The sequence below is a fragment of the Triturus cristatus genome, chromosome 1_1 (genome assembly GCF_964204655.1).
Source record: "Triturus cristatus chromosome 1_1, aTriCri1.1, whole genome shotgun sequence".
Classification (NCBI taxonomy): Eukaryota; Metazoa; Chordata; class Amphibia; order Caudata; family Salamandridae; genus Triturus; species Triturus cristatus.
The window spans coordinates 44,054,460-44,078,507 of record NC_140579.1 but is presented as its reverse complement, the minus strand read 5'-3'; the positions used below and the strand labels follow the sequence as shown (position 1 = coordinate 44,078,507).

General features: G+C 45.4%; 1 protein-coding gene across 1 annotated transcript in view; it reads right to left on the bottom strand.

The window, feature by feature from the left end:
• Positions 1 to 24,048, bottom strand: part of LOC146869315 (complement C4-like) — a 529,345-nt gene that overhangs the window by 287,523 nt on the left and 217,774 nt on the right. The window contains exons 15-16 of the mRNA XM_085634104.1: positions 18,902 to 19,054; positions 13,357 to 13,483 (exon numbers count right to left, since the gene is read on the bottom strand). Of these exons, the coding sequence (XP_085490230.1) occupies positions 13,357 to 13,483; positions 18,902 to 19,054 (280 nt within the window). The remainder of the gene's footprint in view (positions 1 to 13,356; positions 13,484 to 18,901; positions 19,055 to 24,048) is intronic.

Below are 24,048 nucleotides of genomic sequence, written 5' to 3'. Positions count from 1 at the left end.
AGTTAATGATTTTGGTACGGGTGTTTCGCAATCTATTGTGGTGTGGGTTTGGCTATAAATATTACTAAAATGTGACACCCACTGTTCATCTGGGATAATACAGTCAGCTCTCTGATTATCTAGTCCCACAAAATATGGGTGATTTATGACTGCCCAAAATTTAGCACTATCTTTCTGTGTCTCGGGCAGTAACAAATCATTCCAAGCCTCATCTTTAATCTCAGATTTCCTCTTCCTAATGGCTGAATTATATTGTTTCCTCAATAATGCTATCAATACTCTGTCTCTAGGTTTACACTTTAAGGCCTTAAGAAGGGCTGAATGGGCCCTAGAACAGTTTATATCAAACCATCTAGGGCCCATTGGTTTATTAAACTTTGCCTTTACAGTCAAATCTAAGTTGACTTGATGACAAATGACACTAAAGGCCTCAACCATTATGGCACTCGGGTTTTTGTTATCTAAACAGATGGCAATTTCATCAGCGACTTTGGCCATTGTTTCCTGTAAAAAGGTTGTTGGAATAACTTGGTCCCATTTCAGCCTACGATTTTGATCTTTTAGCGCAAGACCTGTCGCACACAGTGTGTCAATCTTCCTATTTTCCAGGACTCCATATGCTAAAACCTCTAAAATCACAGGATTGTGATCGCTAAAAACAGAAGTTTCTACCTTATAAACAAATGTTTTAGGTATAATTCTTAAAGAAACAAAAATGTAATCAATAATTGTGCCGGAATCATGACCCACATATGTTGGTAGCCTCAAATCATTAGAGCAGGTACAAAATTCATAAAGGTTGAGGGTGGCCAAAAGCGATTCCAAAATCTCTCCGCTTGGGGTGTGTTCAAAATGCGGAGATGAGGAATAAAAAGGAAATATCTCAGTTTCCCTCTGACAACCTGCCAGGCAGGGATGAATATTAATGTCTCCCATAAGGATCACCTCATACTCGTAACAACTATTCTCAATATGAGTAGATAAGAGATCCTCTAAGGATAACAAATGCTCGTTAGGAAATTGACTGGTCGAAGAATTATAAAAATTAACAAATAAAATGGGGTTACAATTTGATAAAGTCAATTCAACCATTAAACAATTTTTGGATTTAGACTGAATGTGTCTAGGTTTACCTTTAACGTCTAGTGAAATATACACAGCTAACCCACCCCTTGCTCTTCCTACTTTACTGGGGACTGCAGGTACTGAAAAATGAGAATAGCCATCTAAGGCCAAACACTCTAACGTTTCCCAAGTTTCCTGGAAAGCAAGAATGTCATAACTCCTGATTTTGTCCAACCATATTTTATCTTTAAATTTGGTTCTGAGCCCAGCAATGTTCCAGCTCATAATTCTGCGCGCCCTGTTGCCCGCAGAGGACTGAGGTGACAAAACAGAAGCGGGATGTGGTCCCTCAACATCATTAGTTTGACTTGGCAAAAGTCAATCATTTTGATCCATAAAAGATAGTGGCGCAAAACGGTTAAACAGTTCTAAGGGTTGTGTAACAGGGTTGAACACGAAGGGTTGTTGTCGGTGGACTGGTGCATTATTCCTTATATCTTGTCCCCATCTAGAATGAAAATCCCAATTTGTATTCCATCCTAGAGCAGGAGTCCTTGGGATTGATACGTTCTGCTGTTCCCCATAAAAGAATTTCAGAGTGAGGGGAACCACAGTACCTTGTCTTCGTTGGGGGGGAAGGATGTTTGCAAGAATATTAGGAAGAACATGTTGATTTGAAAAGCTCACAGCCACACAGTCGCCTTTAAAAATTTTTGGCCGATTTCCCAGCCAAGGAACCCTAGTTACTGATTTAATTACACTTGCGAGGTGTTGCTGTCCTCCTGGAGCTAGCCGCATATTACTGGTTAGCCAATGTAGGGCTTTGCTACACAGTGAGTTAGAACTTTCCACCGTGCCTCTTTCTAATGGAGGGGCATTTGCAAGGACTAACACCACGGGTGTGGCTTCAACAATAAATTGCAGGGGATCCGACGTAGAAGTATGGGCTTGTAGTTGTGTTTGCATATGGGGAACATTCGCCGCGGGGGTTGGATTTGCTGGGGGACACTGGAACGTAGAGCCCCCAACAACAGCATTGGAAATCAATGTCAATGTCGATGGATTCTCCCCAGAAGGCTCAGTTCCCTCTCCAAAACCCAAAACAGTTCCGTCAACGGCTCCCCCAGGATTATTGCTCAAAAGAGTAACTAACGTGGTTAAATTTTCAATGCCACTTGCGACTGTGTTTTGGTGACCACCCAGCTTCTTAACCTCTGCTTGTAATTTATCAATCTTGGAAATGAGGGGTTTAACAATAGTGTTAATTTTAGTCTCAATAAGATCCGCAATTTTATCAAAAAGGGCTTCTTCAATAGAACAGATAGAAGAATCCTCAGCATGGGTCATTTGTATGCATTTTGAGGTATTAGCCCTCTTCCATTTAGCCCCAGAACGTAGACCACCCCGCTTTAGAGGGATCTTTGTGCATTGACGCTTGGGTCTGACTTCATGACCTGTAGGAGTTTGGTCAAGAATAGGCACCTGGGACGTCTGAGACTGTGCGTCTTGATCAGAATCGATATCATTAAAATTATTTGCATTGCCCTCAACAAACAAGTCTTCTAAAGCCGGGGTTACATTGTCCGAGATATCAGGTATGACTTGGGAAACAATATCAGCAGACGTGATTGCGCTAAAAACATCTTGTGTATTAATTTCATCGGACGAAGTAGTAGCAAAAGTAGGTGGGGACAAACAGAGCAAATCCGGTGATTGGCTCAGCCCCAAAGACTCCCTCCTTTGCGTATTTATCTTCTGTACAGTCTGAACCAAATAATTGTTCATCTTGTTGTGTTGGACTGCAACAAGTTTTTTAGGCATGGCTTATCATGTAACCACAATTAGGGACAACGCATAAACGTAAGGTCTTATATAGGCTCAGCTTACTTGTGCAATAATGTCAAAGATGACTCCTGCAGCGTGTATGGCCCTGCCTCTGCCTCCTCCTGCCGATGAGGGCCGTAGAGGGCCCGCCCTTTGCCCGGGCTTCGCCCGGCACGTCCCAGGTTATCCCCCTGTGACTCTTGGCAGTGGCGGCGTCGTATTACCCAGCAGGTAAGTTTTCGTATTGCTGTCTCGTCTCCAGCCTCTCCTGCTGCTCACGGGTTGCCGCTGCGCCCTAGCTGCCAGCCGGTCTGCTCCATCAGACACAAGTTGGACCTTCCTTACTGTGCCAGGCACCACTGTGATTACCCCTCTGGTAGCTTGGCACAAAAGCAGTCAGGCTTAAGTTAGAGGCAATGTGTAAAGTATTTATGCAGCACTTCAAACAGTAATAAAGTGAAAGCACAACACAAGAATAATTGCACAGCAATTTAGAAAAAGAGAGTAGAATTTACTAAGGGGCAGATATACGACCATTTCATTTTGTGATTTTTTGCAACTCGCAATTAGGGACTCGCTAAATGAAATGGACTAATGTGTCCCAGACACATTAGCAATTCCCAAGGGGGTCGCAATTGTCCCGCCTCATCAATATGAGGCAGGTCGCACTTTGTGACGCATTGGAAATGGGCAATAACACAGTGTTGGCCTGCTGGGGACAGAAGACCACCATGTCTGTGTTTGCTTTAAAGTAAAGCAATTTTTAATGCAGCCCCTTTTCCTTAAAGAAGGACAGGATGTGTTTCAAAATGAAAAATGAAATATACAGGTTTATTTTTACTGCCTGCTCCAAAAATCGTTTTAGATATCATTCATAAAGGGGAGGGGTCATCTGGGACCCTTTCCTGTTTGCAACTGGCTTACCAACTACCTAAAGTAGGTGGCAAACTGTGATTGTTTTACAACTGCATTCCAATCAAAAAACAATTCTACATTTCCCTGTGACTCGCGATTAGAAGGGACGCCCTTGGCAGGCCCCTCCTAATAGCGACTCCAAAACCCTATTTTGCGAGTCGGTTATAGTATTGCCAAGCGGAGCGGCCATCTTTGTTCTGCTGCAGCATACACAGTCTAGACAAACTTCGTATACAAGCATGACTGGGCTTTTTCATTCCTATTTAAACTGCACCAGGAGACAGACGCGCTAAGATGCGGTCTGCCCGGGAGCCAATAGGTGTTATTAGACATATGTGTGTTTTGACTTAGTAAGTTTCTTTTTCCTCAACAGGCCCTTCCAGACATTTCAAAGCACTATGTTCTTCTCTCTTTGAGCATCTCCCATCCACGTTATGTGCAGACACAGCAATATGCTTTGCTGGTAGTTTTCTTATTTTTCTTCCCTTTGCGCACAGTTAACTACAGTGCTCTGTGTCTCTTTAGGGTATGACTACAAGCCCCTCTACCCCGGCAGACCATGAGGCATAGTATTGCCAAAGCATAAGTATGTTCCAGAAAATTATGAGAACATTACGTGTTTATAAGTTGTATGTCATGTGGTGTCTAGTTTTTTCACAAGTGTTTTTAAAGTTATATTTCTGCATTTAACTACACTTTCTCACAAAGGAGACGTCTGATGTGTTTGATTGTGTCACATTAGATTAAAGCACTAATTAATTATTATCTCTAAAGGGTTCAACTATAGAGGAGTACATTGATTGGATTACCTCATTGGGTATGGACCTGCCCACGTGAGAGGTAGGCAGGCATTATGTGCTAACTTTTCATTTTGTTTCATTCCCTGAGCAGATACTACGAGTCAAAGACAAAACCGTATGTATTTTTAATCGGGTGCTCACACATCAGTTGTGCAGATGGCCAGAGAGAATACCTGACGCAACCTGTCTTGGTGGAGATCAAGAAAATAATAAATTTGCTTCCCAACAATAAGGCCTTGGCCTTAGATGGTCTGTAAGGCGAATTTTATAAGGAATATGCAGATCTTTAGGCCCCGAAATTGCTTAGGGTGTTTGCAGAAGCATACGATAGGCAAGTGCCCCCCCGTCATTTAGGGAGGCCCTCCTGATAACGATTTTAAAGCCAGATTAGCCCCCGAACCAATGTTCTTCATATTGGCAGCTGTTAATAATTAATATAGATACAAAAATACTGTCCAGAATACTAGTGACCAGACTGCATCCGTTACTTACCAATTCGGTCCTCCCAGACCAATATGGCTTCATTCCCAACCGCTCAACAGCGCAAAATCTGCGCACCATATTTGCATTATTCGCCCAGCTCGATCCCTCTTTGAAAGCCGCTGCAGTCTTATTAGACGCCGCAAAAGCCTTTCACTTGATCTAATGGTCCTACATGTTCTCTATTTTCCTCCAGATTGGGGTGCCACACGCGTTTCTTCATTGGGTCTGCCTACTATATACAGACCCCTTGGCACGACTCAGGTTGAACAGGGTCACATTTGAGGCAATAACCATACACAGATGCACAAGACAAGGCTGCCCACTGTCGCTGATCCTTTTCACCCTGGTGCTGGAACCCCTGGCGTGTGTTATACGCCAGTGACACGCTGCGTCTGCACTACGCTTTATACCTCGCCCCATAGCGATCCCAATGTATGCAGACAATATGGCCGCATATGTTCAGGAACCGGAAACATATCTGGACTTGATCATTCGGTAATACTTTCGGTTTGAGTGACTGTCAAGCCTAAGTATAAATTGGCCGAAATCTTTTGTAGTGCCCCTCATCCCATGCACGACACCCTGCACGCAAAACCCCACTATATGGGAAGGCATTACCATTAGATCACCAACCAGCAATATCAGTCACGAAGGAACCCAAGGTGCTAAGCTTACTGATGAAGTTGTTGACATGTTCCCGGACAGAAAGTTTATTGAATAGACAACCGTGGCCCAAAGAGGTCATGGCTCTCGATTACTACATTTCTCGTACCAGAGTCTGTGCCAATCTATTCCTAGTCTACATCCACAGTTCCCAGAGGAACCCCCGGCATTGTCAGCACTTCAGATACTTCTGACTACTCCAACTAGACAGAAACTAGTCACCAGGCTCTATAACGCTTCGCACCTAGACAAAGCCCAGTCCAGCAACTCGCCCAGGGACAAATGGAATGAGGTTCTAAATACACCCCTCACACAAGCGGAATGGACATTATGCTGCACACAAACAGGGGAGCTCACCCGAAAATTGAAATGTACTCATTTATTCATTTTAAGTTCCTCCATCAAACATACTACACACCACTCAGACTTAGGAGTTATAGCCTGAGGGAGGATGGCAATTGCAGTAGATAAAGCTCCCCTTGTGAGATGTTCCCTGTGGTCTACAGACAGAATATCGAGTTTTAAATGTCAACATGCACACATATCGAGTTGGAAATATCAGATAAAGAAATATTGACAGCAAAAATATCGTGATCAAGAATATCGACTTTAAGGTAAGAAATATCGTTTTTTAAAATATCGTAGTTATTAATATCATTTGCAAAGTTATAGTTGTTTAAAAAATCGATTTTTTTAATTAGTGTTATGTATTTTAGTATGTATTTTAAAAGTATGTGAACTATTTTTTTGTATAAATATTGCTTTTGTTTTTTAATATATGTGTTCAATTTTTAGAAGTTATTACTTTTATGGTAATTAGATTTTGCATGTATTATTTATTTAATTTAGATTTTATAGTGTTAGTTGTGGGAATTAATTTATTATTAATTAAATATTAATTTGTTGTTAATTTTTTATTAATTAATTTATTGGTAATTATATTAATGGTGTAATTTTCATAGCAACAGCTTTTGGATTTATAGGGGAAAAGGATGAGAAGTAATTTGATTATAATCAAATTATTAATATTTTGTAATCATTAATATTTATTTAATTTATATTTTATACTGTTAATTGTGGGAATACATTTATTATTAGTTATTTATTAATTGGTTGTTAATTAATTGTTAATTATGTTAATTGTGTCATATTTTGGGGGAGCAGGTTGTGGGTTTATAGAGGATTAGGGTGGGAAGTAATCTAATTTTAATACATTTATTAATATTTGTTATATATTAATATTGATTTATTTTATAATTTATATGGTTAATTGTGGCAATCAATGTATTAATAAGTATGTATCAATTGCTTGTTAATTATTATTAAGTAATTGATTGCTAATTCATTATGTTAATTGTGCCATGTTTTAAGGAACGGGTGGTGGGGTTTTTAGGTCTCCCCTACACAGAGCATGTGTTGTGCTGTGATATGTATTGTTTACAATTCAGCTGGCTTACAACCAGCCCACAGCATACCACTAGTTGTTTTCATTTTCACTTTCATTTACAATCGTCCATTGCTTAGCTCCCGTAGGCTTCCCTTCCTTTCTAGTCTTAGCTATTCTCTGGAGCATGGACCATATACATGTGTTCTTCCTCGTCTTTGTACTTCCTCAGCTTTTTGCAACATGCTATTTTTTTATTTTATTTTATTTTAAAAGCGTTTCGGCAATATTCCTGGATGTGCAATGTGCTTTCCTACTTTTAACACAAGTATACAGCTTCTAATTTATGCTTCTTTCATCCAATCTGCTGTCTCTATTGACACCTTACTTACTTACAACCACAAATGTACTACTCTGTACTACTCTACCCTATACTACTGCACTCCACTCTACACCACTCCACTCTATGCCACTCCATGCCACTCAACGCCACTCTACTCCACTCCACTTTAGTCTATGCCACTTAACTCTACACAGTGCTATTCTACTCCACTCTACACCACTCAACGCCACACCTCTCTACATCACTCTACTCTACCCTATGCCACTCTACTCTGCCACTCTACTAAACTACTCTACTCTATGCCATGCCACTCTACACGACCCTACTCCACTCTATGCCACGCCACATCACTCTATTCTACACCACTCTACTCTACGCTATTCCACTCCAAGCAACTCCACTGTACTCTAAGTCGCTCCACTCTACTCCACCCTACTCTATGATACTCTACTCTATGCTCCTATAAACTAGATAGAGGTGAAACAGCCACCCTCATCCTCCTGGACCTCTCTGCAGCTTTCGACACAGTGTCACACCACACACTCATCCAGCAACGTTGCCAGATCGGACTCACAGGCCACACTCTCAGATGGATGGCGTTCTTCCTCACTGGACGTACCCAGAGAGTCCCCTCCCATCTCCTTGCACCCCAAGGCCACCATCTGTGGGATACCCCAAGGCTCATGTCTAAGCCCCACCCTCTGCAACATCTACATGACTCCACTTGCAGACATCATCAGATCACACTACATCAACATCAGCTCCTACACCGATGAGAACCTCTCACTTTTTCTCCTCGGTCTTAAATCCGGAGCGCCCTCCGTCCCTTGCATGCCCTCTGCACTTAAACTGGCACCAGATTCAGCAGCTAATTTCCTGTGCGAGGTATTCAATGGAATACTTTTGTCCGGCTGCTACCCAACTATCTGAAAGGAAGCTATTATTCTCCCTCTCCTTGAGAAACCTAATGCCGATCCCTTGGAGCTAAAGAATTTCCATCCTATTCCCCTCCTTCCTGCCCTGGCAAAAATCCTGGAGAAATTCATTAATACTGAACTGAGGAAGTATAGTGACTCACAGGAAATCATAGATCGTTCCCAGAATGGATCCCGCACCGGTCACAGCACCGAATCTGCCCTTATTGCAGCCACTGACTGCATTCAGTTGCAGGTAGACCAAGGGGGCTCGGCAGTGTTGATTCTGCTTGATTTATCGGCAGGATTCGACACCAGCCTCCCCAGCGCGCATGGTCCAACGTTTGCGGGAAGTGGGGGGTCACAGGAAAAGTCCTGCTGCTTCTTCATTCCTTTTTAACAGATAGAATGCACACAGTCAGTTGTGGAGGATTCAGAACAATAGCTTTTGCTCTCCTATGTGGGGTCCCTCAGGGCTCTTCGCTTAGCCCTACTCTTTTTAATCTTTATGTGAACCCTCTGGCTGAATTGGTGAGATCCTATGGATTTCAGGTACTCTCCTACGTGGACGACACCCAAATTATTGTTTCCATCACCAACGACCTGCATTTAGTCACAGAGAAGTTTAATCTTTGTATGTCTAACATCATTCGTTGGATGAAGGAAAACTCTCTAGAGATCAACACAGACAAGACCGAGGTACTAATTTTTGGACCACAGAACTCCATCTGGTCTAATGCCTGGTGGCCTACAGAATGTGGGTCTCTTCCAGCCCCGGTAAAAAGTGCTAAAAATCTGGGGGTAAACTTTGATGAGGGCCTGACATTTGATGCCCAAGTCAATCGTACAGTTAGTACATGTTTCTATATTTTAAGAACCCTCAGAAAGGCGCTTCCATTCATTCCCTCGGAACTACATCGGCCCACCATTATCGCACTGATTACCTCTCGTCTTGATTACTGCAATGCCTATACCTTAATATCACTGCAACATCACTGAATAAGCTCCAGGTGGTACAGAACTCAGCAGCAAGACTGATTTTAATTATTCCCAAATATCAGTCTGCCAGAGAAGGGATCCGTACCTTACACTGGCTCCTCATCAAGGAGCGTATTTCATTCAAGGTCTTAAGCACGGTATATAAGGCCATGCATAGCAAAGGCTCGCCCCAACTCCAAATCTTTGTTTCAATGGTATACTCCAAGGAGGACTCCGAGATCGTCCACTCAGAACAAACTGGTCAAGATGTAAGTCCTTATCTTTGGCAGACACACCGGCCTTCAGAACGACTCCTGGTAGCCACCAGAGCTCGGACCAGCCCCCATGCCGAAAGACCAAACCCGCAACCTTGGCATCATACTGGACAGCGAACTCTCCAGGAGACATCAAGTCAACTCTGTTGCATCCGCCTGTTTCAACACCATCCACATGCTCTGAAGGATCTTCAGTTGGCTCCCCACCAGCACCAGGAAAACGGGGACACATGCCCTCATCACTAGCCGACTAGACTACTGCAACGCATTCTATGCCAGCACAAACTCCAAACTCATGCAAAGACTCCAGACAATACAGAATCCAGCAGACAGACGTATCCTCAACCTGCCCAAAAGAACACACATTGCCGAGCACCTCAAGGACCTCCTCTGGCTCACCATCCACAAGGGATGCCAGATCAAGCTCTTGACCAACGCATATATAGCACTCCACAACATCGTACCACACTACCTCACACTCCACCAACCAACCAGAAACCGGCAGCCGCACCAGAGGACACTCATTCTCTCACCTCGCCGCATGATAAGTAGCGTTTTACAAATACTACTTGATTGATATGCCTCTGTGCCATATGCCTCTATATGCTATTCTACTCTATGCCACTCCACCTTATACCAATCTAATCTATGCCACTCTACTCTATGCCACTCCACATGATTCTACTCTATACCACTCTACTCTATACCACTCCACGATACTCCAATCTACTCCACACAATGCCATTCTACTCCACTCTACTCCAATGCTTGTTTAATGTAATATTAGGCTATTCTCTCCTAAGAACATAAAGAGACACACATTTCAATTTGTAAGAGGGACATTTATTACCGCTAGTCTTCAAATAGATCTGTATGTGTAAAAAAGTGGAAGTGTTAGGATTTTCTTGGGACCTAATGGCTTTATAAAGCTGTCCCTCTGTTATATCATTAATAATTTAAAAACAAGCAGAGGCTGGTCAGATGTTTTTAGACATTTACTGGCAGACTTGTAGATATGTGTACTGTGTTGAAGACACATGTCTGGCTGGTGTCATTCTTAAAATGCTGTAATCCTTGAAGCTGTTGAAGTTTGTTTCTCCACAAGCAAGGGATGTGATGCAGCACTGGCAATCCTCTCCTCTTGCACTTCAAGAAAGTATGCTCCAAAGAGCTCAATTGTCTGTAACCTGATTAGCCGACTGCATATACTACCAGATACGCAAATAACAAGCACCTGAATATAATGAAAACGCAAGGGCTAGCTGATCCATTTATATTTAATATAGGACACGCATGCTGAAGTGAGTGGATTACAAACCTTTGATAGGGTTTCTGCTGCAGCTGCAATGTTGAAAATAATGCAGACTATGCAGTGCCGACTAAAAAGGGCATGTGTTTAGTGCACGTGATGTTACCATCACCAAACTCAGAGTACTCTATTTCACTCCCGGAGCAGTTCAAAAGTGTGACTGAACGTTGCACTTTAAGACCCTGGAGTTAGTGTTAACAGATATTTCTCTGTAGTAGATGTGTTAACTCGTGGGCTATGTGCTGGGTAAAAGTAGTAAACATATCTCACCCTGGCAGAGCTGGGATTGCAGCCACCTTTCACCTAGCAGGCCATGTTCTAAGCTTCATCCTTCCTATTCAATGGTCCATGTTTCCCAGGGGCTTCTATTTAAAGGCAGTTGAATTCTTACATCCTATGAGATGGTGACTTCTCAAGTAGAGTTTACAAAAGTTCAAAGTACACAATGCCAGCCGCCCCACTCTATTGCTGGTGTTCCATTGGTGGATGTGCTCTCCCCAAACAAGGACCCATGAAAACAGGTGAGCCTGGCGCCGGCTACTAATCAGGAGTAACAAACAGAAGTCCTTAATAGGATGGTAGTAGCACAGAAAGTCTTTGCCTCTCCCCTCCTAGTGCACAGGTATCACACCGGCCCAGGTCCATGTAACTGATTTCACTCCTAGGAGTAGGAATGAAATCCTGCACACCACATCATATGCCTGGTCCTCTACATGTACTGCCCGTTTCCCTACATGAGCTCTGTGTTAGATTGGGACTATTGATACCTTTCTTAGGCTTCCCTTGAGAAACATTCTTTGTCCAAAGTGGTGTACCTCACAGCAGGAAGCATTGGGGCTATCTCTAACCTGGAGCACCCACAACATGGGCACATGGCTGTCGTCCTCCTTCCTGAAGCAGTAATCAGACAAATAACCTATATGACCTAGAAACCTCCTCACCTTGAACAACAAACTGCAGCTCAGACAGACGGATCTGCATCTCCTTGTTAAATAAACAGCGCCATTGAATTTTATTAAAGTGGCCCAGTCTCCCCCTCCTCAATTCAGTGTCTGGGTCTCCTCACTCCAGCTACAGTAATGCAGGCAATGCACTTTCACTATCTGCGAAGCTATTCTCACCTCCATCCTGTGCCACGCTAAACCAGGGACATCCAAATGCCTTCCGTTCATATGTAGGCAAAGAATTTGTGAGGCAAATTTTAAGGGTAAACATCAGAAGATATGGCTGCAGTAATTGCAGAATCTCCTTTTGAGGTTTGCATTATTTACCTTATATATTCTTTCACGTTGCTTTGATAATGAGAGTATTGCATCAATATAGTGCAGTCTAAAGTGCTTGACAGTTCCTTATCTATGCTGTCAGCCTTTACTTTACACTTGCAACCCCTCAGCTGATCAGCTGTCCGTACTGAAGCAGTGCTCCAGCAACAGCCTAGAAGCAGACTGACTGTTCACCTGATTCTATGGCCTATCAAAGGTGCCCAATATAGAACTATCTCACATGCACAATATGATGTTTCTTTTTACAGTTTTGCATCCTCGGATTGCAAGCTCTCTCAAAAGTCTACCCCCTGTGCTTAAAACCCTGCTTAAAAATGTTGACATTGTCTTAAAATTTCCGATGGTCACCTTCCCTCCTTTTGACTTTGAATGACCCTGTCCTTGCCGTCCCTCTTCTGCATGCTTCCCCTCGGAGTACACCCTTCTCTAAGTCTTGTGCACAGTTGCCTTAATCTCTATTACTGTTTTTGTGAAATCATAAATATCACAACCTGCCCTTCTTCGAAGGTCAGCCCATGCAACCTAGCAATACCTAATGCGCTCCAGCTCCCCTATTAATCCCACCGACCATCTGCATGAACTCACATGCCACCCCCACCACGCTAATGATCATACCTAACTGATACTAATGCTAATCTACCACCAAGACACTGGAGCCGACATGGAGACTAGGAATGGTCTCCTTGAGAGAACTAGAGTAAACCCTACACCAACAATAACCACTGGATTAACCTCTTACTTCGGTTCCGGAGCTGAGTCCTGCTTTGCATAAAGGACTTCAACAACTTGTTAGTAAGCGCTATATAAATCTAATTACAATACAATACTTACTAAATAATCTGTTAACATTCTGCAGTGTCCTCTATTGACTCATCAATGGATGGTTGCGGAAGGGCTAAGCGTCAGACAAGGGGTCAACACTAAGGTGCCATCTTGTGTCAAAGGGTGAATTATATACTTTCTGGCAAATAACACTGATTCTAGGACCTCACTCGCTTGATTAGCGAGTTGTCACATGTTTGTGATGCACATGGCCTTGGTTGCAGTGCACAGAGACCATTCACTGTGAACACTGATTGAGAGATGTATCTGTGACTGATAACATGGTCAAAGACCTTACCTTCACGGAGTTTTGAGGAGGTCTGACTGGATATGAATGAAAGACCGGCATCCTTAAAGACACCGTCAAAATCTTTGCCATTCCCCATCGTGCAGCCGAGGTCGTACTCGTTCATGGCCTGGAAAACCTGCATGCAGGGGTTTGAAGAGAAAGGCACTCGTAAGTAATGCATTGTCTGATTACAAGATACCATTACCAAACTCCTGCTGAGATAACAGCTTGACAACCATTGTTCATTTCTTCTGGTGGCTTCCAACCCCTATACTAATATTATGTGTTTAGGATCTATTTATGTGCTTAGGATTAATGGTAGGCAGGACAAGTGGTCTTAATCATGTTGGGTTTTCATCTATAACTTGACTATCTATACATACAGGTCTCAATGAACACCAAAGATATTTGGAGACATTATATTGGATGAATTCACAATGGGCACCAAGAGAGCATGATGGATTATTAAAGACAGTTCTATCCTGTATTTTTGATTTTATTTCAGGGTGTAGGCCATGCTACATAAGGCTCTGTGTCACTGTCATGTGTCCCAGTAAGGCCTAGTACGAAACGTTGGCATTTCTACATGTACACAGATCTTTCCTAAAGTTGCCTTCACTTTTTCACATTGACTTTTAACACACATTTGTATCTGTGACACTTAGTTAGTTTCTCCACATATCTCACCCTGGCAGTGCAGGGACTGCAGCCACCTTTCACCTTGCAGGCCATGTTCTAAGCTTCATCCTTCCTATTCAATGGTCCATGTGTCCCAGGGGCTTCTATTTAAAGGCAGTTGAATTCTTACATCCCATGAGATGGTGACTTCTCGAGTAGAGTTTAGAAAAGTTCAAAGTACGCAATGCCAGCCGCCCCACTCTATTGGTGCTGGTGATCAATTGGTGGATGTGCTCTCCCCAAACAAGGACCCATGAAAACAGGTGACCCTGGTGCCGGCTACTGATCAGGTGTAACAAACGGAAATTCTTAATAGGATGGTGGTAGCACAGAAAGTCTTGCCTCTCCACTCCCAGTGCACAGGTACCACACCGGCACAGGTCCATGAAACCTGGATGCTGGGCCCACTGATACTTCAGAACCCACTTCAGAGTCTGCATATGCCATTGGACATTGTCGGCAAGCAGGATTCAGGAGGCAAGCAGGCCAAGAAGTCTCAGAGCCATCCTCACTGACACCCAGGTTAGAGGCTGAAACATTGGGAGCCTGAATGTCCTGGACTCGTTGGGCTGGAGGCACACCATATTCAGGGTGGGTCCTATGAAGGGAGCCTCAACAAAGGGTTCAGGTATGGCTCAGTAAGTTGATTGAGAACCCTAACAATGTCTAGAGGTTCATGTCATCTGGAGGTGATATGTGACTGTGGCGAGCCTGCCTTTAACAGGCAGTCGTCGAAGTAAGGGAAGCCTGGTACACCAACCTCCGCAGGCAAAGACCACCACCATCACCTTTGTAAACACCCAAGTGGGCACTGGTGAGCCCAAAAGTGAGCCCGGCAAACTGAAAGTGCTCGTGGCTGACCTTGTCCTGCAGGTAGCCCCTGAGGGCCTGAAAGATGGATATGAAAAAAGACACCAACATCGAGTCTCTGGTACCAGGACAGAAAGATCCTGGGTCAGTGTTAGCATCTTCAATTTCCCCTTTCACAAGAAGGCATGGAGAGGGAAAAGATCTAAAAAAGGACAAAGGCCTCCAACCTTCTTTGGCACAAGGAAGTCAAGGGAAAACATTCTGTTCTTCTGAGGTTGGTGCTGTACGGGCAGCAGGTCCTGATGACAAGAGCCTGGTATTTCCCCAAAAAGGATTAAATTATTGGGGGACTGCCGGATTAGGGTCAAAAGACCCAAAGAGCATACTGTGGCTCAACTCTCCCTAAAACACTCTAGAGCCGAGTCCGCCTTTTCGCCAAATCTATGGGTACCATTTAAGGGGAAGTCCATTAAGGATGCTAGGATTCCCCCTGAGAAGCCTATGGACCTTATCAATGTTGTCCATTGTGTGTCCCAATAGCCCTTCCTAGACATTCGGTGTTGTCTATACCTGAGCAGATGACAAACTTAGCCACAACTCAGCCATTCTGAATGGTTTGGGCTGAGGAACCCCATAAGTCTTCAGGGAATGCCGGTAACATCTCACCAAACATGTCCAAAAGTGTGTGGGTGTAGCATCAAAAAAGAAGGCAGTCGGCATTTACTAGGCATTGCTTGGCTGAAGAGAACATTCCCTTGTCAAATGTTTCCATACGTTTGGACTCTCTGTAAGGAGGCATCATTGGAAGAGCATTTGGGTTGACTCTGCTGGTGGACACCTGTATCATCAAACACTCAGTGGCTGGATGCTGAGATAAAAAGTTGGGGTCATGTCATCTGTAGCTGGTCTCTGATAGCGGGTGCCCAGTCGAATGATTTGCACAAGTGTAAGAAATGTTTGATGGCCTTGTTGAAAGTTAGAAGAGGTTTGGTCGGTGCCTGGTCAGGCTGAAGGACAAAAGTGAAAACATTTGTTTTTACCTCCGTAGTGTGGAGGTGGAGGTCAAGGAGTGCAGCAGCCCTCATGACCACTGTTGCAAGTGATGTACTTTCTTTCTTAGTTGGTCTAAGGTGCAACACCAACCTAGTATTGGGTGAGGTATCCAGCCCACTGGTATCCTTTAAATCCAAGGACAAATTATCTTCATCATAATGAGCAGGGAGAGTCTCTTCCCTATCCCCTCCAGTGTTGTCTCCACATTACTGACTCCAGTCGTAAAAGATGCTGTATTTTCAGTGCACAACCACGCAGTAGAATAGATTCTAGGGGACTGAGTATTGGCTGTGCCATATTTTGATTTTGATCAAAGTTGAGATAAATTCAGCTCCAAGTCAGAGACCACAATGAGTTGAGGCTCCTTTTCCGGTGCTGGATGAGTTGGTGCTGTTGTCGACATCCGTTGGACCAGCGCAGACTTTAGCACATATCCAAAATCACCATCAATGCTGTTGTGGAACTCGAACTCTGTTCAAAGGGTACAAACAGCTCCAAAGGAGGACTAATCGACAGTAACATGACTGGAGGCCTCTGCATATCCTTGTAGTCTGAAGGTGTGCCAAAGAGTAACGGAAGGGTGCCAAAGATGTGCTGCATGGCCTCTCGAAAGGCTTTGACTTGCTGCAACATTGTCGATAGACCCAGGAACACAGGATGCATTGGAATCAAAGTCAGATTTGGCTCTTCTGAGGAATGAGAGCGAGACCTGGAGTCATGGTGACTCCCTGGCACCTTCTGCAGAGAACGAGAGTGGCAGGAAGAGGCCCAGTCTCTCTTGGAGTTTTATGTTTCTTCTTGGACTTACCAAAATACTTCAACTCCACATTCTCAACTTCATCCTGTAGCGAGACCTAAGTGGAGTCTTGCAGGGTTTTGCGATCACAAATATCCTTCAGATTCATGTGCGGATCCAAACACACCTCATGGGGATCTGTCATAGACATCTGTTTGCAACAACTCTTACGAGGCTTAAACTCTGCAGTCTTGGGGGTGACATGTTCCATTGCACACTGGAAAATCTTTTAATGAAAAAATGACTTCACAGAGTGAAGAAATAGACGAGCGGAGATACTGATCTTCATCTGAAGGAGCAGAAAGAAAGGAGCTGACGTCAGGACGATTGGGTGGTGCTTATATGAGGCTCAGTTCACCCTATACCCAGCCAGGACTTTGAGGTCATCGACCCAACATTTGCTGTCGGTGCCTAAATTCTTTCGGGCTAGGAAGAGGGCACGTTCATTCCAGGTGGTAGTTGGAAGACTATGGAATGGTCTGCCTCTTTCTCTCAGACAAGAACAAGAGCTTCTTAGTTTTAAGACCTGGCTGTTCCTTCAGTAATGAGGACATTGTCGGATCAGGTTGCACACTGTTTTCTGTCAAGGGGGACCTGTTAGCGCCGGGACACTCCATGGAGTAGCTGTGCACTTTATAAATACCACAGAACATTAACATTAACACTTCTGGAGCAGGCCAACGTTGGCGCACAGAAACAAGGTGTCACCTACTGACACACAGGAGCACTACTTTTTGAGTTTCTATATCTAGTTTAGTGCCCTGGGGATTGTCACAAGGGTAGAAGAATCCATCAGAAATACTAATGCTTGAAAAAATTGACAGTGCTATGGCTTGGCCTAGTTTTTTTCTTAACTAAACTAAGTTCCTAGAGAAACCTGGAGAAACCTCTTCCTGTACACCAATTTTGGGGGCATTACACTCCTCTTACCACCATGGAAATAGATGTACTGTTTGCAAAGTGGCAAGTAGTATGCGAATACCCACAAAAATGTATGTTTGTGTACAATCTTTTCCAGCCCTAGAATACCCATTCCCTGCTCACAGGCCACCTGCACTTTTTCAAAGAGTAAATCCATTCATTAGTGCATGGTTGCACTGTGGTAGCAGATGCAGGGTTTAGGGCAAATGATGACAACAGCATTAGCTGGATGAAATATACAGTCGAGCAAGTGATTATGGCCTTCAGTGTGACAGGTAGGTGAATAAGTAGTGATGCAGAGTGGTGTGGGGTAGTACTTAGGGAGAATGCTATAGTATTATGGATGATGGTAGTAGAAAAGCAATAGAGGGAGTGTCTTCAAAGGGAACGTGCCAATAATGGTAGAGGTGGTGGTACAAGCAGCGATAATGAAGGAAGTTGGGATAGTTAAAGTAGTATAGAGAGCCATGGTTGAGCAGGCACCATTATAAGGTGGCAGTGGAAGGAGCATGCATCTAATGGTATACTTACCAAATGTTGTGGTAATAGTGGTGGTAAAGGTCCTACAAACAAAGTGTGTGGTGGCAAAACAGGTAGCATTGCTGGAGTTTGTAGATGAGGAAGGAACTAGGGTCTGGAGGTGATTCAATTTTTAGAAGCAGGAGTGGAAGTGCTGTCATCATGATAGTGGTGAATCAATGAGGACACAAACATATTTCTCGTGGATTGTACTGATTGAAAAAAGAGGGATTGGATGTGATATACAAGATGTGAAGTTATTGTTGGTGGTGAAAAGTAGCTCAGACAGCTACTTAATTACTAGTAGTGGCACTGATGATAGTTGCCTTTCAGGACACAGTGGTACAAGCAGCAATAATAGAAGAGATATTTTTGATAGCTGGGTTAGTTGCCAGAAAGGGAGGCGAGGAAGTTGTGCGTGTGCAGCGATCACAGTAGAAATTGTAAAGTTGCTGGTACTGAAAGGTTTGGTAATGGATGGTGCACTCAGTGGTCACAGTAGAAATCATAAAGTTACTGCTGATGGTGCTTCGCAATGTAGTGGTGCACTACGTGGTCAAAGTAGACATGGCAGTGCGACTGATGATGATGCTTTAGCAAGACGCAGTAGTACAAACATCTGCCAAAATAGGAGTAGTAGAGGTTTTGATGATGGTAATTTGATCGTGGAGGTTTAGGTGATAGCACATGCCAGGGAAGCCCTGGTGATGGAGAACAAGTGCTGTAAAAGTGCTCTCTTTATCAAGCTGCACACAGGTTATCATCAGACTGCCTTACCTTTTTCTGGGTCAGCTTGTTCTTCTTGTTTAGAATGTAGACAGCAGTGTCAATAGCAGCGAGGGCGACCTTCGCTTGGTCATCTGTCTCGATCGTCACTTTCAAAGAACCGCCCGGCTTCAAGACATCCCTCACATTGCTTTCAACGTGCAGCTAAAGGATTAAAAAATAAATATTTAGATGCCTGACTTGACATTTTTTGCAATACACCTGAGTTCTTCATAATATTAGGAAGGTTTATTTCTGATATAAGAGCAACGGACCTTTTGTGTGTCAAGTGAATAAATACAGCAAGTGTGTCTAGAACTGATTCAGTAAGGCAAGATCTATGTGAGTTGATCAGGATTATACAGAATGTAAATAAATCTACTGTCTGTGACTTGAATACATGGCATGGATCTGACCTCCCTGGTCTTATGTTGGGCGCCCCAGGCTTTACAGCAAGTGGAAGTAGCTTAATAATAAAAAAAAGTTGTGGACAGGAGTTGGAAATACGTCACTGGGAGGCAGTGAGATGCTTCACCTGAAACAGATGCACAAGAGGCACAGAGTGCTTTAAGAAATACGTCACAGGAGCTAATTCATCCAGTTTCCCCAGATGTGGGACCTACCTAAAATAATTTACAGGTATAGAATACCAGGGAATGTATCTGAAAACAATGATTATATATAAAAGAAGATGGATTGTAAAAGTTTGAGCACCTGAAAAGAAAGACTTTGAAAAAAATCCATATGGTGCCCACACTACATTTTGTAGTACATACAGTTGTACTATAGTAGCACTACTTACTACAAAATACAATTTACAAGCCTACAAATGCAAATCTCCACCTCCGCCTCCCTGGTCTTTTTATACAGGGGAAATCTCCACACATGTAGGTTTACTACTTAGAGGTTGATTATGATACCGTTCGGAAAGGCTCCGAATCGGATTCTGGTTTGTCGAATCCAAAACGGAGCCCTTGTTTCCGACTGAATCGTATCCAGATCCGAACAACAATTACGATGCCCAGAAACCGTTAGGGCTGACCGAATCGGTTCTGAAAGGCATTCATACAGGTCAAGCCTTTTGGAGCCGATTTGTACTGCTCAATGGACACGTTTCCGAGTGACCGATTACGATGAAATATTCTGACAGCCGTTTCGCTTTGGTTTGGCCGGAAGGAAACAGCTGTCGGAATTTATCTTTGGGGGCTGTAGCAGGTCCCCTTTCACCCGGGCCCTCCGAATAGGGCCTCTGGGGGTACCCATGGGTCCCCCTTTCCAACCATGCACTGGGTGCCTGCCACGGGGTGCACGATTTTCCCCAGCCACCCCTTTCTTCAATGGGAGCCTGTGTTCTCGTTCAGAACACAGGCTCTCATTGAAGTCAATGGGAGTCAGACCGAATCATATCCAGAAGCATCTGGATGCATCCATATCGTTCAGTCGGACTCCTCCGATCTGAGTTGTCTCGAAAGCATTCCGGAACCTATTTGGTCAGAATACTTTCAGGGCGAGATCATAATCGGCCCCTTAGTAGCAAATGAGGGAGGGACAAAGTGGAGTGGCTGGAAAATGAGGAATGCTTACTACAAAGTAAGAGGAGTTTGGGGGGCGTGGCCAAGCCGGCGACTAAAATGGCCTCCTGGCTCTGACGCTCCGCCGAGCGTCCCAGCTTCACGGCGTATTCGCGTGATTACTGCTGACATAACACCACACGGCATGCTGCAAGAGTAAGCAGATGATGCCCTGACCCCTCCGACATAAGAACGAAGCTGAACGGTGCCCGTAAACTCCAGCGGTCGAGCCGAACGAGAACTGAGGTGCGGCCCGGCCTGGTGTGATCTACGCGTCCAGCCTCCTTCCTGACATAGTACCCCCAGGGGCACCCCGCTTACCCCCCTCCCCCAAATTAGGTTACCCAATGAAGACACAAGAAACAGTTGTAAGTGGGTAACAAATGCTGCAGGTTTATTACATAATTCAAGGATATGTAATAGGTGGGTTATCTTACGGGCGATCCAAGGGCAGGCGGCCATCTACTTCACCTGCCCGCCTGATGAGCCGGGCAGCAAGGGGACGACCCCCAAGTGCTGCCCCCCCAAGTGATTCTTTTTCGATCACGTGCCGTTGTAAATTCTACTCACACCCCCCCTCTCGGGGCGGAGCGTCGCATAGCAAGCCCCCGGTTGTTCAGGCCCACAACCGCCCGCAGGCCTAGCGGGGCGCCGACCGGCTTCCGGGACCTCTCTGGAGGCTCCTCGTTTTGGCTCAGGCACCACGTGGTGCCGCGCAGAGGTACCCTTTGTACCGGCCTGCTTCCAGATCGCCCTGTAACTCCGCCTGCAACGAAAAGGAAAACATTAAAACGTTCAGCAAAAAACCCCACCCCACCCACCAACTTAGCTCTTACCTGCACCCTCTGTTCACCAATGCTTCGCTTAAATCCAACAAAAACAGGTCCATGCCTATTTGGGAGAGGTGTACTCCATCTAAGTCGAAGTACCCCTTTACATTCCCCCGAATCATCTCATGGCGAAGAAAGCCCAAACCCCTTTGGGACGTGAACTTACGCATTGCTCCATTAATGCGCCTCCTGGAGTGCTCTACCGCTTCTAAGGATTTAGCCCCACGCCAGGACCTGCGGGGGATGATCTCCGACCAGATGATCTCACACTTGCCCAGACGCTTGCAGATTTCCCCTAAGTCTCTTTTCATGGCTAATAGCAGCAATCGTCTCCCTAGGGTAACAAGGTCGTTCCCCCCCAAGTGGATCACCAACAGGTGGGGCAAGGTGGATCCGTGTGCTCTTAGTCTCTGCTCGATCTTATTCCTGAGTTCGAACCATCTCATCTCTGGCACCCCCATCCATTCCACTTTGGTCTGAGAGAAGCGTCGCATCCAATTCCGATGCGATGCCCATTGGGCAGCCCGAGCGACAAATGAATGCCCGATCACCCACACCACTCGTCCTAATAAAGAGGAGACATGGTGTACACACAAGTTATTTAATCAGAAAGGGTGATTCCAACGATACACACTATATAATCACAAAACACGTTAACTAAAGGCTGCCTCACGGGCGAACATATATCTTATAACAATCAGATTCCCAACGCCCTAATTTCTTCACCTGTGCGGCCTCTAATCCCGCCAGGTGAGCGGCGGTGGCAGCGCCAATGCGGAAGGAGTGGCTGGAATACCTTCTGTCCGGCCGGGCGAGCCCCGCCCTGGCTAAACTGGCCCTGATTACCTGCTCGAACTGGTATCTAGTTACGGGGGTACCATTTGAATGCAACAGAAGATAACCGGGGCCGGGCGGTCTGTGCTCCAACAACGCCTTTACCCATTGTACTGGGCAGAACCTGGGGTCACCTAGGGGCTGAAGAACCACCCTGATCCCCCGCCCCGCCTGATCAGTCTTGGACTTGCGTAAATGAATGGTTAGTGCCCCGGAAATAGACACATCTGAAATTGCCAGCGCATCCCCTGAACAGTCGACCTTGGACCTAGCCACTAACTCACTGACTCTGAAAGCCCCGAAAAATGCTAAACAGAATGTGGCTGAAAACAGCGTGGCCTCGTAGTGAGAGTAGGTGACTAACTCGAGGGCCCCTAGCATGCCTTTCAGGATTTCGAAATCGATGGGCGCTCGATTATCAGGGGCCCTGGGCTCCTCCCTAGCCCAACCCTTCAAGGCGGCCCGGATGGGATAGGAGTTAGTGGGATCCGCCCCGCCAGACAGCCTAGTGTCGTGGCCTACGGCTGCCAAGTGACTGCCCACCCATGAACGGCTTTTTCCCTGTCCCCTAGCCCACACCAGAAATGCTCGGACCTGGGACACCAACGCAGCCCCTGAAGTACCCAGCGCTACAGAAGTTGCTCTGAATGTTGCCATGTGGGCGCTGTAACGCTTTCTGGTACCTGGGGCCAGAGCTCTTTCTCCCATCGCTTTCAGGCTCAGTCCCACTGCAGGATCCTCCATAGATGGTCCGGGAATGGGGTCATCTGCGCTCTCGCCCGCGGCCAGGCCTCCCTGAATCGGAGCCACTGAAAACGAGAAAGAGCGTCAGCTGCCACATTCTGAATACCCTCAATGTGCCTGGCTTTAAACTCCACATTGATACGCAGGCATGCCCGGACCAACTCCCTTAGTAAGCACAGCACCAGCCGGCACCTGGCGGACTGGTTGTTAATTGCTTGAACGACCGCCATGTTGTCAGACCAGAATACCACCTTTCTGTCTGACAATGCCGCCGGCCATAGGTGTAATGCAACAACAATCGGGAAGAGCTCCAGCACAGTAACATTTTTGGTGATCCTACGCCTGCGCCAAACATTGGGCCATCCCTGAGCGCACCATTCCTCACCCAAGATAGCCCCGAAACCTTCCCTGCCTGAGGCATCTGTGAAAAGACAAAGTTCCTGACTGTCAATCCAGGGCTGCTTCCAAATTACCGTCCCATTAAAGCGGGCTAGGAATTCGCTCCACACGACCAGATCCTGCTTCAAACCTGTCCCCAGCTTGACCCAGTGATGTTTCTTTTTCACACCAGCGGTTGCCCTTGCTAACCTGCGGGCAAAGACCCTCCCCATGGGTATGACCTTTACCGCAAAATTCAGAGTCCCTAGCAGGCATTGGATTTCACCCAGAGTAGCCTTGTCCCTACCCAGTAGATCGCAGATCTCCTGACGCAAGGCCTGTACCTTATCCGCAGGGAGTCGGGACACGCCCTTTACCGTGTCCAACTCGATGCCCAAGAATACCAAAACCTGCGCCGGACCCTCGGTCTTACCAGGAGCTAAAGGTACGCCCAAGTGTCCTGCCAATTCCTTGAAACATTGCAGCGCCCGCGCACATTCTTGCGAGTCAGCTCCCCCGATGAACAGGAAATCATCCAGGTAGTGGGTCACTCCCTCAATGCCATACCTGTTTGGTAAGGCCCACTGTAGGAAGGAGCTGAAAGCCTCAAAGTACGCACAAGACACCGAGCAACCCATGGGCATACACCTATCATAAAAGACCTGGTCCCCCCACTTGAAGCCCAGAAGGTGTTGGCTGTCCGGGTGTACTGGTAGCAGCCTGAAAGCCGATTCGATATCCGACTTGGCCAACCAGGCTCCCTTCCCTGCCCTCCTGATCATGTCGACTGCCAGGTCTAGGG